Below are 15,183 nucleotides of genomic sequence, written 5' to 3'. Positions count from 1 at the left end.
GCAGAAACATGAACATACTTTCACCATTGCCCAACCATGTCTTGTTCTCAGTTATTAGATCCAAACCATGCTGGATTAACCCATTCAAAGCATCCTCTCACCACAGCATGAGCATTTCAGTCCTTCTTCCTTCAGGGCAAAAAAGCACTTCCAACAATGCTGAAGCCTATTTAAGAAACAAACTCACCAAAAATGTGAAGGCTGCCAGGAATTCTTTCGTTATCCACAGAGGTTAAAATTTTATTTTGATATAAAAATTAAATAGCAAAGTTGTTTTGGTTTTTTTACAGTGATAAATTAGAAATTTACAGTACATACATTGAAGTAGATATATTTTCTGTACACCCCAAAATAATCAGTGTCTATTTCCTTAAAATTCAGAGAAAGAAGCTAACTTGTCTGTTTAATGTAAGAGCTAAGCTTGTACCTCTCTGGCAGATGCTTGTGAACCCTGCAGTGCCAAGAGCACAGGCTGAGGGGGGAGATGGGAGCAGGGGCTGTGCAGTGGAAGGAAACGCCTGCAACGTCTGTGCTTGTATAACCACAGCAACTGCACTTCCGAGACAGGATTAGTCACACCCCTTATGGCTTTAAGCTCCTAACAATGCTGAAATGAGAGAACTTCGGAGCTGCTGATACCCGCTCTTCTTGGCAAGAGCCGGTTTTTAGGCTGTCTGCTGCGTCTTCCCACTTGCACAGCCCTGACATGGAGCCAGGTAAATGCATGGGGGTGAATACATCGATGGAATGGTTTGATTGATGCAACCACTCATTTCACTTTGGGGCAGTACAGCATTCCCCCAACTGCTGGGGAAAGATGTGTCCTCAGGAACAGCAGCTGGTGCCTCCCCCCCAGCCCACCTCTTTCCCACTGCATTTGAATCCCTCACATGCTTTAATGGAATATCCCTCCAGGTCCTTCCTAGGGCTACACAGTGCCATCCTCATCCAGCTCACTGTGTCTCACATCACCAGGGGCATCCCTCTGTCAATAGTTCACAGGGTTACAGGCGGAGATGCAAGGATTTCATAAAAAGGCACTATTTAACATTCACTTCTGTGTACATAGCAAGGTTAAAAATACCATTTATTGAATCAGACTACTCAAACATGGGTCTTATTGTCCAGGAGAGTATCCAAAGCCTTTCAGACTGAAGCACACCTTGAGTGAACATGACACCTTGGCACGGCCAAATACTAGGTTACAAAAAAGGGTCATGCTGCATCCTTGCTCCTTGGAAGCCAGCATCCAGCTGCTGACTTTACATTCCTCACTGTGCCAGCAGAAAGACTGCATAATGGAAAGGCTCCGCCATCTGAAGATCTCACACTAGCAAAACTCCTCGTCCACAAAGGAATAACCAGATCCAAACACAACACTAACAGTGAGAGACTTTATGGAGAGGGTGAAAAGGCCCAGCTGGAATGTGGTGTTGGCCAAGACAGTGCTTGTGTGTCTTGAACAGAATGTGTCAAGTTGTCACTTGTTCTGCTGGAGAGGGAGCCCAACCGCAAAGACTGCCATTAGGGTTTGTTTGGGGTCTGGATTTTGTTTGTAAAAGAAAAAGTTCTCTAGCACATGTTTCGACACTGACATTGAAACAATACATGCTTCTGGGATGGATTAGCGCTCACTTCCAGAGCTGGAGTGAACTGTGGTTTGGGAAGCACATGGGCACCTGTGTGGAAAGCAAGTACTTTAATAAAGCAGCATCTGTTCTCAGCTGCCCTGGAAGATCATGGGAGCTGGGGCACCAGGGGGATGCTTTGCAGCTGATCAGGTTCCACACAAACAAAGGAAGCAAAAGCTTGGGGCACATAGATAAAATCAAATGTGTTTCAAAGGGATAGAGCATCATAACAGTGTTCTCTGAAGTGCTTCTAGGATATTTGTATTTGCATCACCTTTCTCACAAGCCCCTGACACTACATTCAGCTCCCCACAGGCCGATGCCTCCTCATATAAAATAATAAGAAATGCAATGGTTTCTTTCAAACATTATTCATCAAGAAGTTGGATTTCTTGAGTCTCTTTACAAAAACTGGAAAGGTCTTTGCTGCTCCTGAGGACTGAATGCCTGCTCACATTCTGTGTGTAAATATACATTAAAAACTGTCTCCATAGCTGTCAGTAAGCAATTGAAGCATCGTTGTGAGGCAGTCAGCTGTACTGCAATGTCATGGGCTGAGAATGTTCTTTTAATTGCAACTGGCACACATAATTATATAACTGATCTGTGTGAACACGAGGTTGCCAAGGAACTTAACATTTTGCTTCTCCCCAGACTGGCGTCTACAGAGGAGATACCATCACACTGAATGAAATACATTAAGACTTAATTGCTTCATACAATGAGTCTCCAGAGTCAAGTAAGTTTGCTTCGAGAAACATAGCATTGTCTGAAGGTACCTTCAACTAATTTTTCTCTTTCCTGAAGGAAGGATCACTACAGAGTTAAGACTTTTTTTAAAGCTAATAAATGCAGCAGAATAAAATGGTCTGCTAGAAATAGCAGGAGCACCTGAAAGGGCAGGAATGGAGGAGATGGATAATGACAATAGATGCAGAAGACCATACACAGTATCCCACTTTGAGCTGATTCCTCTATTTCTGAGGACAGCCTTAAATAAAGCTTTTAGATTTTATAAGTATTGATAGAACCACAGAATAACTGAGGTGGGAAAAAACACAGGGAGGTTCAAATTCCCACAAGGCAGAATCAACTCACCATTCAGACCAGGTTATAAATGGCAAAAAGAATGAGTCAAAATTATTATTAGGCCATTAGATGACTAAAAAGTCATCCTCACTAATACCTCACTAAATCCTACTCATCATGGGTAAGACCTGGAAAGTCCATTTACTTACTATTTGTTTCAGGACATGATTCCTGAATGAATTGTACAGTGTATTGGAACACCAGAATTCCCCAGGGCATAAAGACAGAATCCTCATCAAGCACTTCCTTCTCAATGCTGAACTCACAAAGAAGACATCTGACTGAGGTCCTGCTCCATCTTCTGGTAACTTGGTAACTGGAACCTAACTAAACCCAGAATTTGGCCCTGGACTGCCTGTCCTCCATTAGCTGTAAGATGATGAAAGGAAAACATCATCTCACAGCTATGGGCTACAGCACCTCCATTTCTAAAGAGTTCAAGACTTAAAAAGGAAGATAACAGGTTTGGCTATTTCACAGCTTTTAAAGCCTCCCTGGGCTCTCCTATTTTGGGCAGCATGGTTTATGGCTATTGTATCTGCAGCATGATCCTTTTGCTGTTTATTCTTTAAGGCTTTTTTTTTTCTTCCCATCCCCAGAGACAGGTTGTGCAACCATCCCCCTACTCTATTCCAAACATTTACACAGCAATGCTTGCACATGATCAGTCCTTCACAGGAAAGCAGCCAGAGCAGTGGGATGCTGTCCTTTTCTCATACCACGGTCTCGTTCCCTTTCCCAGGTTTCACCCAACCGTCCGCTCTCTTCTCCCGTTTCACTTTCCCTGAGTTCACCAGTCTGTTGGAGCACTTCTGCCATGTGTGCAGAGTTTTGGCTGACCAGATCCACATACCTGATGTAATACCCACCAGAAGGGACATGAAAATTTTGAGCATCTCCACTGCCATATTGGAATCATCTGCTGAATAGCGGAAAATGGCCCAGTTGGAGATTTCATAGAAATAACAGGCGATGACACACGTTGCTGGGACGGTGTACAACACTGAAAAGACCCCAATTTTGACCATCAGTCTTTCCAGTTTGTCAGTTTTAGTTCCATCTTTCTGGAGATTAGACCTGATTTTAAATAAGGCCACGAGTCCTGCTGCAATGAATAAAGTCCCGATGACCAGGTAGGTAAAAAGCGGAGCCACAACAAAGCCTGTCAGCGCATCCAGGTTCTGGTTCCCAACATAGCAGAGGCCGGTGAGCTCGTCTGCATCTACAAGTCTCATAATCAAAATGACAATGGTCTTCACCGCCGGGATGGCCCAGGCTGCAATGTGGAAGTAGGAGCTGTGCATTTCGATTGCTTCGTGGCCCCACTTGAGTCCTGCAGCCAGAAACCACGTCAGTGTCAGAATAACCCACCAGATGGAGCTAGCCATCCCAAAAAAGTACATCAGCAAGAAAATTATCGCACATCCTGTGTTCTTAAGACCTTCTTGGATAAGAACAGGTTCTGCTGCCTCTTCAAAATCACAGGATATCCTTTCCCGGCCCACAGTTAGCCTCACAATATAAGCAATGCTATAAATATTGTAGCACATGCTCAAAAATATGATTGGCCGCTCCGGGTAGGAAAATCTGGATGAATCAATCAGGAAGGTTAGGACTGTGAAGGCAGTCGAGATGAAGCAAAGACTGGCCCATATGGCCATCCAGATATCTGTGAATTCCTTAGCTGACCTGCTGTACAGACCAGCATCGTAGCCGCACTTCAGGACGCAGCTCAAGCTTCTCTTCACCCAAATGTACTGATCTGAGTTAGATCCCATGCCGTGGCACTCTTCTCCAGGCTGCAAGGAGGTCTTGCTGTGAAGGGGAACCTCTTCGTCTCCTGGGCCCTCCATGCACATGTGGTTGTGATCATTCTGGGGTGGGAATTTGCTGCAGTTTAGGGCGTCTGGCCAGAAAAACCCAAATTCTTTTAAAACAGGTTCACATCTTCTTTTGACAGAGAGGCACATGCCTCCACAGGGACCTATGGGGATGTTAATCTTCTCTGTGCACATTGGCACATAAACTGAGCACAGGAAGAACTGGAAGAGAGAAACAGAAATCACAAGTGTGTTGAGGGAAAATGAAACAGGTTGCAATATAAAAAGTTTTCTTTTTTTTCCTTTTTAGCAGTTATATTTGGTCCCTTGCCTTAAAAAAAGCCAGGAAGCAGTGTAAAACAAATAAACCAAGAACAATAAAAACAAAAGAGAGAAAAAAACCCAACAATGTTGTCTTTTTTCAGTTCAAATGTGGTCCAAAGCCAAAGTCTGAAAATTTTACTCCCTAGATTAGCTCCATGTAAACCTAGCCCATCAGTTCCAATGAAGCGAGTGGGATTTAGCCAGATTTAAACCTCGAGGGTACAATTTAAGAAAGCAGAAAACCAAATTAAAGGGGTTTAAACAAATACATATATTTGTTCTGAGCATTGCCTGGATATTTCAGCTAAGAAAAAAATAGGAGGAAAAAAGTATTTATTGAAATACTTCGGTTCACGAACCTCCCAGAAAAATGTTTTTTATTTTACAATAAGTTCACGTATGCATTTGCGACAGTAATAAAATATTGTAGTTTTCTCGTCTTATGAATAATAGTAATTCGGCGACGCGACACCGTGAGAGGAATTGCGTGCTGACACGGGAACTCTGCCGCAAGAAACAAGCTGGGTTTTGTTTGAGGAAATCCATGCCCGTGGGGAGGACAGGGATCCTGCCATTCGCCTGGGAAAGAAACTTTCGCGGTGGAGCTGCCGGCGGGGTCCCGAGCTGCCCCAGCTCCCCGCGGCCAGCTCCGCTCCTTCCGCACGGAATCGGGCGCGGCACCTGGGGCACGGCCGGGACGGAGGGCAGCGCCCGGGAAAGCTCCGGGAGTCGCCGCAGCCTCCGCCAGCGGCCGGGCGGGGGGCACCGCGCTGCGGCGGGCGCTCCTCGCCGCGGGCAGCCGGGACACCGCCGGGACACCGCCGGGACACCGCCGGGACACCGCCGGGACACCGCACCTCCGCCCAACGTGAGCCGCGCTCTCTTCCCAGCCAGCCAGGAGCGACACAGCGAGGCGGCGCGACTTTCGGGGTGGGTTAGTACTGAGCCGAGCGGATAGGAATGAGGATGGGGTGCTGCGGGACAGCAGCCGGCCCGGGGACCGCACGGCCCCGCCGTGTGTCGTCCCCACCTCGCCCACGCAGCCAGGTCCCCCCGGAGCCCCGACGCACCTGGAGCTGGCTGGAGCAGCCGTACTGGATGAGCGGGGTGAAGGTGGTGAGCTGCAGCTCCGCGTCCGCCTGCAGCTCGTGCCCCACCAGGTTGGGCATCTTGGTGACATTGTAGCCCAGGTTCTGGCACATGGCGATGCGGATGGCGTCGCAGCGCCGCTCCTCCTCGTCGCCGAAGCCCCGCGCCCCGCCGAGCAGCCCGGCCAGCAGCACGGCCAGCAGCCGGGCGCGGCCGGCCGCCCCCCCGCCATGGCCCCCCGCCATGGCCCGCAGCGGCCCCGGCCCCGGCCGCGCCGTGCCGCACGGGCCGGCTCCAACGGGGCGGGCCGGGGGCGGCTCCGCTATTAAACAGCCGCGCCGAGAAACGGCCCAGGGGAGGGACGCGCCTCACGGCCCGGCCCTCACGGCGCCGCCGCCCCCGCCGCGGGAGCCCGCCCCGCGCAGCGCCCTCAGCGCCTCCGTACAGAGCAGGGCAGGGCGCGCGTCCTACCTGCGCCTCAGCCTGGCACCCGGGGGTTCCCCTCCGCTCTCGGGGGAGCTCCGACCCTCAGCCCTAAGCCCGAGGAGCGCACTTCCACCTCGCCGCTCCTCGCAGGGTGCCTTGTCCTTGGTGACCCACTACCTGCATTCCCCTCAGAAACCCCCGGGGATACCCGTCCGTGTCTCGTCTCCCCACAGCAGGTCCCCCCTCCTGTCCTGTGTGGCCAGTGCCCCTGGGAGACATCGTCACTATCCCCCGAGTTCCCACCGTGAGTGTTGGTCCTAGGGGCTCCCCAAGTTTGGCTCCGCAGGGATAGGGGAGACTGAGCCCCGTGCAGATGTTTGGGCTCATCGTGCCGCAATCCTCCCCTCATTTCTGGCCTTTTTCCAGCCCCAAGTGCTCAGCCCTTCCACTGTGGGGTTAAGGATCTCCGGGGTGACTTTCTAAGCTGCTGTTTTGTCTTCTCAATGGGTTAAACTGCACCACTAGGTCACATCTGGGCTGTAGCATTGTTTGTTTTTTCATTGGGGCCATGAAACCTGTAGGGCACTGCTAGGTACCTCCTGGCATTTGTATAAATCCCTGTAAAATAAGTAAGTGTGGAGGAAACATTTGTGAATTTGGGAGGAAAGGGCTGGATGATTAAGCAGACCTTTAATATGTCAGCAGGAGTAGGGATTAAGAGTAGAGAAACAAGACTCACACTTAAATTCCCTTGATATTATTTACACCTGTAATAAAATCTAGTTGAGCTGGTTGTGCCTTTAGCAAAAATATGTCATCTATTAATGAATTCTTTGTAAAGCACTTTGAAAATATTTGTAAAGCCCTGGTTAAGCAACCTCCTGTGCATGCAGCAGGTGGCATGTGCATGTGCTCCTGAGGGTGTCTGTCACAGGCAGCCAGGTCTCTGAGTGCACCTCGGGGCCTTTGCAGCTCCCCATCATTCTCCAGCTCCATTGGTCAACCAAGACTGCGACTAATGGCATCAGCCACCCCTCAGCTATTGCTCCTTACCAAGCACAGGACTGTAAATCACAGCAATGAAGTGCTCTGTGCTCACTCACTGCAGGTTTCCCCTCTGAGGCTCCATCCCCTATGGGGTTTCTTTACCTCAGACAGGGGGGAAACTGTGTGTGAGCTGTCCTGGGACATTGCAGGGACTGATGGTCATTAATGTGCTTTCCTCTAGCAAGATGGTGCTTTAATTGAGGTTTTGTGAGCATAGGTATTTACAGAGCTCTCATTGCTGTAACACTTTACATCTAGCTTGAATAAACAGTGTCTCTAACCTCACAAAATCCTTGTGAGGCAGACAAGTAATATTATCTTAACTTTTCAAACACAGAGGCAGACAGTGCTCCAGTCCCAAGGTCAGTCAAGGAGCCTGCAATGGAGTCAGCAACTCAACCATATCATACAAAGCCCATATTTACCTGCAGGCATTGGTGTCTGCACCCAGCAGTGCTCAGCTGCTAATCTGGGTGGGTGATAATGCTGTGAATGCACACAGTGTGCTGCACATGTCCACCAAGCTGTTCCCAGCACTGCCAAGTTTACTTTCCCTAGCACACAAGCGCAGGGAATGGGTGATGGGTGCTCCCCATGCAGTCAAACACATCAAAGTAAGAGGCAGGCTTCCATGGGAGAAGGTTTTGGTTGGAGTTTATTTTTTTTCCAAATTATCTAGGAAAGAAGGCTAGAAGGAGAATCATAGTGACCTTAAAAACTATGCAACTTTGTCTCAGTATATGAAACCCCTTTTCATCTGCCATCTCCTGCTGCAGATAGGTGCTGAAGCAGAGTTTGCTGTTGCTAGAATAAGGCCTTTACCTAATTCCCATGAAATAAACCACCTACTGCATATTCAGAAATTACAAAGCCAAACCCTTGGCCCATGAACCTAGTCCTTGGACTAAGTAAAACTCCACTGGACACAAGTACCTTTGTAGAAGAAGAACTTCTCACCCCAAAAAAAGCTCCTACCATTATTGCCTCTTCTTTGAGAATACAAAATAAATATTAGAAAGTGCTACACTGCTGTGTTTGCTTTGGAAAGTCTTTTAGATAATGGGAATTAGTTTTGAAAACAAGAGTGCTGTGAGAAGTGGCAAATCATATGAGAGGCTGGAGTTGGAAAAAATGGTAATTAACCTGCTTTGAACCTTATGCATATAACAGTGATTCAATGTCACCATGATAAGCATGTAGATATCATTATTTTTAAACAGATCAGAATAGGAAAATTTCTGGATAGTGGATTTATAGATTCTTGGATTACTGGGCAGTGTGAGACCCTGGCCTGAATCTGGCACAGAGAAAGCTGTATTCCTTCCTCACTTACTGATTGCCTGATTTGCAGTATTTTTTTATAAATTTGATTTTGAGAGTTCTTTAGTTAAAGGATTAGCAGGCTCCCTTACAATTATTATTTGTTGTCACTGCCAATAATTACATTTGGTTTCTAGTCCGAGTTATCTTCAGCTTCCAGCCACTGACTTTTGTTCTATCTTTGCTGGACAGGTTGAGAAGCCATTATTGAGACTAACTCTGTAGGTAATGTCAGTTTGTAGTTAAGTTACCTTTTGGCCTTTTTTAGTAACCAAAATAGATCAAATTTCCTGAGTTTCTTATTGTAAGGTGTTTTTCCCAATTCTTTAATCATACTCTTGATTTTAAGGGAGCAAGATTTTACCCTGCTGTTTAAATACCACTTTCAGCCCAAACCATCCTTTACAGTATAAATAGACGTGTCTGAATTAGTAGTTGAAACACCCTTGGTCCCTTTAGAGTCATCTGAAGTCAGGATAGACAGACACTTGCAGAAACAGCTTACATAATGGGAATGACATTAATACAAAATCCTACTTAGTATTATTTGGTTTTAGTATTTCCCCCCTACATTTGTATGTATTTTTTTTCATATTTATTAAAGCCATGGGTGAATTTTTACACTATGAAAATTAATAATGCTTACCATGATTTCTGAGTCTTCCACTGATTTGTAGGGCATCAAGGAAGGTTCATAACTCTTCCCTGAACATTTTCAATGCATCAGTACTTGCCTATACTCTAGTGGTAGAACATTCAGTTCTCAGCTGAGCTTTCCCATTGGAGTGATACTCATGACAAAAGCTCAGTCCTACAAGATGACCTTGCTTAGACCTCCAAGGACATAATCTCTTCCATTGCATTGTAAGGAGAGCCAGGACCAATGCCTTGCAGGCAGATTGGAGAAAGCTTGGGCATCTCTTTGGTTTTCTAAAAAAAAAATGTGGGTACCACATTAGTATGGGATTATTTTAACCAAACATAGATGTCAGCTTTTAGTCAGATGAATTTCATTCTAGAAATGCCTCTCTCTATCAGTTGACTGTAAAAGGAATGTAGGATGACCAGCTCAGAGGGGAAAACTCTCAAAGAGGTGTCTAGTGCTGCCTGAGAACAGTCCCTGCCTCCCAGCCAGTCTCCTGGGAATTGCTGACAGAGAATACTGACATTACCTTCCAGAAAGTTCTTTTAAAGATCTTGTATACATGTCAAATAAACATATAAGAATTTTAAAATGTGTAGCTTCTAGAGCAGTTTTGGGATACTGAAATTTTAAGAATGACTTAATTACAATTAGTTATCTCTGTGATACAACTCATCTCATATGTATTTTTTCAATATACAACAAAAATACTGTTGGACCTACTGTTACCTGTTTTGTTTACTGACAATTCCAAAACTTCTATCAAGTAACAGAATTCTACCATTAATGATCTTTTAGTTTTAATTTACAATAAATTAAAACATATAAAATAATATTGTCTTTTGACATCTGTCCATTAATTTTTTTGTTTTGTATATTTTATCACATGCTTGTCATTCCTTTTGGATTTATATTCATTCAAATCAATGTTTCCTTCATACTCTTTGACATTTATGCTTTTATTAAACTTAATTAACTTTATAATTTTAAAATTTTATTAAAGAATTAAAGGAAAAATTTCCATCTGAATTCCAGTTGCAATTTTTAATCAGGACCTTCTTTCTCAAAATCAGTCTAAATCAATCACCTACTTTATTCAGTGATGTCTTTGCAAGCATCTAGCAATAATTTTTAAATAGTTTCCTAACTGTCATTCACAAGCTCAAAATAAGTTTTCTCCCTTACTTCTGTACTTCATGAGGCTGACTCTTCTAAAGCAGGAAATACATATATTCCCCTCTTTGCACTTATCCATTATCATCATCATTTCAATTGTCCAGTAACAATCAGAAAGAAGTGGTATTATCATGATACTTCCAGTGAACATGGCTATCTCAGAAGAAACCCCAGTGCAGTCAGTTGAATATGTATTTATGCATATGTGTGTATATATATAGATATGCAAATACATTTACACACACAAGTATCTGGGGGTTTATATATAAAGTATTCATAGAAACATTACAGAAACATTAAAGTTGGAGAAGATCATTAAGTGCAAGCATTAACCCAGCACTGCCAAGCTAAAACCACCACTAAACCACATCCTTAAGTGCCACATTTACATGTTTTTTCAACACTTCCAGGAATGGTGATTCCACCACTTCCTTGAGCAGCCTGTTCCAGTGCTTGATCACCTCTTCAGTAAAGCAATTTTTCCTGATATCTAATCTAAACCTCCCCTGGTGCAACTTGAGGCCATTTCCTCTTGTTCTGTTGTTCACTGGGAGAAGAGACTGCCCCCCACGTGGCTTCAGGTAATTGTGGAGAGCAGATATAGTACAGGTCACACCGGTGCACAAGGTGGTGCACATTGTGGCACTTGTATTCAATGGTGTTGAATCAATCAACACTGATCTCAGTGGGGCAGGACTTGTCTCAGACTAAAATAAAATATGTATTGTGTGCATATTTACCTGCCACAGTGCACTGCAGAATCCTTCTGGGCCTGACCCAATGGGATTTGCCTCCTGATAGTCTCAGGATACTCTGTTTCAATTTCTAGGCTTGGTGTCTCTATGTGAGCCAGCTCTCTGTGCAAAAGAAGACCCAGGCAATATCAGCAGTGTGTCTACAGTACAAATCTCCTGACAGGCTGGGAATCTCTGCTTTCATGCAGTTATGACTGTAAGTTCTTTACTTTGGTGCAGCTAAGCTGTGACACAGATCCCATATCTAGATTCAGATGTGTAATTCCTTGCATGCCAATTTGGGTCAATAGTTGCTCCATGACCCTTAAAAGTCAATATTTGTTTGCACAGAGACCTCAGAATTTGGTTTTATAGCACTGTAAACAGGAAATTTCAGTGCTACTTAATATGCATAATTTTGAGAAATCCTTTGCATTTAGATAGCATCAAAACATTCAACAATACAAGAGGATTTCTCAGATGATGGGTGGGGTTAGAAATCCAGGTGGAACAGAGGTATCACACACAATGTTCCATGGGAACAGGAAAAAAAAGCTGTCCATAAATCTCATAGGATGAAAGGTGCCTATATAAAGGCCACTTAAGTCACTTCATCTATGTGTTAGTATTCTTTTTTTTTTTTTCACACAGGTATTTCTATTTTTAAATTTAAGAATAACTTCAGTTTAAAAAAAAAATTAAACAGTTTTCCAAAAGCCTATTTCCTCATATAATTCAGACTGATATACTTCTCTAACCAGATTAGCAGAACAGGCAAGGAGCTGTGAGGCAAAGTCACTCTCAGGATCAAGTGAGGCAGAAACATTTTCACAATGAGTTTTTCATAGTTTGTCCACATTTATAAAATTTTGTGCTAAAATACAAATCCCACCCAAAAAACCCTGCCCTCTTCCCTTGCCTGATTTTGACAGACTTCTCAGGAAAGCTCTGCTGCAGCGTTATAGCATGACCAGTTTCAAGGACATCTCTTCCCTTTAGGAAAATTAGTAGACTTTTTGCCATGGTGAAGGCAAAAATCAGCGTGAACTTTGGAATTAGTGTTTTTGTCTCTCAGAATGACTTTCAGTTTAAATTACTGCTCACCACTACTTCTATAATGCTCAGAAACTCGCATTTTGGCTTGAAAATGTTGACCTTATCCACACTGACCTCAGCCCAAATGATTATTTTTTTCTGGAAATTGATGAACAGTTTTCTTAGAAAATTGATCAGAGATCCCTTTTTTTTAAATGCTCTGATAAGTCAAAAACATCTTGGGTTTGTAGCTTCAGATTTGGCATGTGCAGGGTACAATCCTGAAGGAGGAATGCACTTTTTGTAGTGTTTGAAGAAATTTCATTTCACAAGATCAAACTAGCCTGAAAACTTTGGAAATAATAGACTGATTGCTCATGTAGCGTGGTAGATTTAGCCGTGGTAGAAAATGACAGGCTGAGTCCTCCCTCCCTGAGAGGTCATGAGTCTTGCTTTATAAATAAGGCTTAGTTTCCTTTTTGCAGAGTCATCTTTCCCACTAAACCTTTCTGCATCCTGTTTTGCTTTAATTCTATGGCAGCATCAGAGGTTATTTCCTGTGTGTTTTGCTGTCCATAAGCAACAATGTACTTGGCTTTTGGTGTCATTTTGCACATTCTGTGAAGCAAATTTCAGTGGACCTGACTTAAGAAGGACTCTTTCTGCTTTATATGAGACTTTGAGATAACTTACTTCTCTTAACTCACCCAGGTTGCACTCAGCCCTGTGACCAACATCACAAAAACATGCTTATGAGCACAGGGGGACAGATTTTTTTTAAATCATCCTATAGTGCTTTCTCCTCAAATGTATTAACCAAAAAGTAAACAAAAAGAGTTCAAATATTTAAATTAGTTTACTTATTACCAAATAAGTAAATATCAAGCCTTTGAGCATGGATGAATTAATGAATTAATCCCTTATATTTTTTTGTCTTTGGAAATTATATCAGGCTGAGATATAAATCCCTCAAAATCAAAGCTGAGATGGTAGGTTTACTGTTATGCTTCAGCTGGTTTGCACTGCTCCAGTGATACCATGACAAGCTGGTTTAATCAATCTGTTATTGCAGGCTGAAAGCTGTTCTGTGTCATTGGAGCAGCACAGAGCTGTCAGGCGTGTGATGAATCTGGCCACAAATCTTAAAAGGTACTATTTTTCCCCATTAAAAAGGGTATGTGAGCTGATATGCTGTGTTTAGTTACATAACAGCGAGTATTGACTTGCAGGGCATGGCTGGGGAAAAAACCCTTCTTTGTATTGTGTTAGGCAGGCAGTGGGGTCATTCTCCTGGGAAAGAAACTCGACATCTGCCAAGAGGTGAAGTTTGCTGCATGCACGTTGCTTTTGTGGTGCCTGTGAATACACAAAGGGAGAACTGGACACAGGAGGGAAACCTGTCCCGGTGAGGATATGGGCTGCTGGCAGCGCTCTCCGGAGCCGCGTCACGCACCGGTAATGTGGCTTCAAGTTATACACACCACTGCCTCCAGGTCCTTATGGAATCATAGAGAACTTTAAAATAAGCAAAGATACTTGAGTCTTCCAGTTCTAGCTGGACTGCCCAGTTTACAGTGGCACTATTCTTCACTTTGTGGGCCATTTAAAACATAGTTACTGAGTGCTAATTATTTCCACATTCCTGTCTCCACTGCAATTCTTTTATTTTTTTCTAACTTTCAAAAAACTTTAATTTATTTGTGCTTTTTTTCTCTTTAAATGATTACAGAATGCATTCTTCTTGAGAGCTGTGTAATTATTTAATTTAAGGAGATGAGTTTTTGTTAATATATTTATACTCCCAGATGCACATCATTGCAAAAGATATCCACTTTATTCTACTTTCTCTTCCAGGATAGATTATTCCCCTTTCTCACAGAGACAGACCTGCTCTTCCATTAACCATTTGTATATGACATTCATAGGTTTTCTTTTTCTTTACCCATTCCTATACACCTAAAGCAGTGCTGCATTCACAGGAAGGCAAACATATAAATGTCTTTCATATAAATGTCCTTCACCAGACAGTGAGAAGGACTGGTTTGGCAAGTCTTTGGCAAACAGGTTTCCTAATTTCTATCCAAGCTGGCAAATTAGTCATATGGATTACTGTTACACAAACCAATGGACTTTCAAATTAGTCTGAGCATAAATAATGCCATTCTGTCTTGTGCAGAAGGCTTTGCTGCCATTCCACATTTGCCTTGTGTTCCTTGCATGCGTACAGGTGCTTACATGGAGTGCAACCCACCTTACACTTTGTACATATGTTCTCTTCTTCTGACTCCCTGGCAGGACAGGGTAGGTCCAGATACTAATTGTTAGAAAACTAACAAAATAAAACAAATAGTGCTGTGATGACAAGGAGGGGTGGTGTGACCAGGAAAGGAAACAGATCAGCTTAGTTTGGCTTCAACTGTGAGGGAACCGCACCCTTATTCTTTTATGCTGTGCTGATCGCGGTGGTATTTTTGCACTGTCCTGAGGTTTTGTTATCGATGGAACTAGTGCTGAATTTTATTTTTATTATTACTGGATCTGGAATTTGAGTATGTACTGATCTTTCATTCTTGGCCAGTGTAATTTCTATTTGGAGGCTGACAATTCATCTATTTCCCCACAGACTCATACATTAACTTAGAAAATAATGAGAGTTTATGTGAATTCCGTTTTTCTCAGGCATTTTTATTCCTGGGAGAGACTTCTATGGGCCAAATTACCATGAAAACTATATTACCATGATATTTCAGTTCCTTACTGTAAAAGTTCATATCTTTTAGTACTGTTGACACTGTACACACATCCTTGGGGAATTATGACAAATATAAAAAGAAAACTCCTAAAAATGT

The 15,183-nt window shown here is 43.6% G+C and overlaps 1 protein-coding gene across 1 annotated transcript; it reads right to left on the bottom strand.

Annotated features, from left to right (window-relative positions):
* Nucleotides 1–211: 211 nt before the first annotated feature.
* Nucleotides 212–6,279, bottom strand: FZD4 (frizzled class receptor 4). The gene is made up of 2 exons (XM_054654798.2): nucleotides 5,935–6,279; nucleotides 212–4,762 (listed from the first exon to the last, which is right to left on the bottom strand). The coding sequence occupies exons 1-2, from the start codon at nucleotides 6,196–6,198 to the stop codon at nucleotides 3,434–3,436; spliced, it is 1,593 nt and encodes a 530-aa protein (XP_054510773.2). The 5' UTR covers nucleotides 6,199–6,279; the 3' UTR covers nucleotides 212–3,433.
* Between the last annotated feature and the right edge of the window lie 8,904 nt (nucleotides 6,280–15,183).

Source organism: Agelaius phoeniceus, chromosome 2 (genome assembly GCF_051311805.1).
Source record: "Agelaius phoeniceus isolate bAgePho1 chromosome 2, bAgePho1.hap1, whole genome shotgun sequence".
Classification (NCBI taxonomy): domain Eukaryota; kingdom Metazoa; phylum Chordata; class Aves; order Passeriformes; family Icteridae; genus Agelaius; species Agelaius phoeniceus.
The sequence above is the reverse complement of the archived record's forward strand: the minus strand, read 5'-3'. Positions and strand labels throughout refer to the sequence as shown.

Bases quoted from the DNA above. Each gene is read 5' to 3' on its own strand.
- FZD4 (XM_054654798.2), bottom strand. From the start codon at position 6,198: ATGGCGGGGGGCCATGGCGGGGGGGCGGCCGGCCGCGCCCGGCTGCTG. The intron at 4,763-5,934 runs GTGCGTCGGGGC...TCTCTCTTCCAG, and splicing joins GCTGCTCCAGCCAGCTCCAG to TTCTTCCTGTGCTCAGTTTA.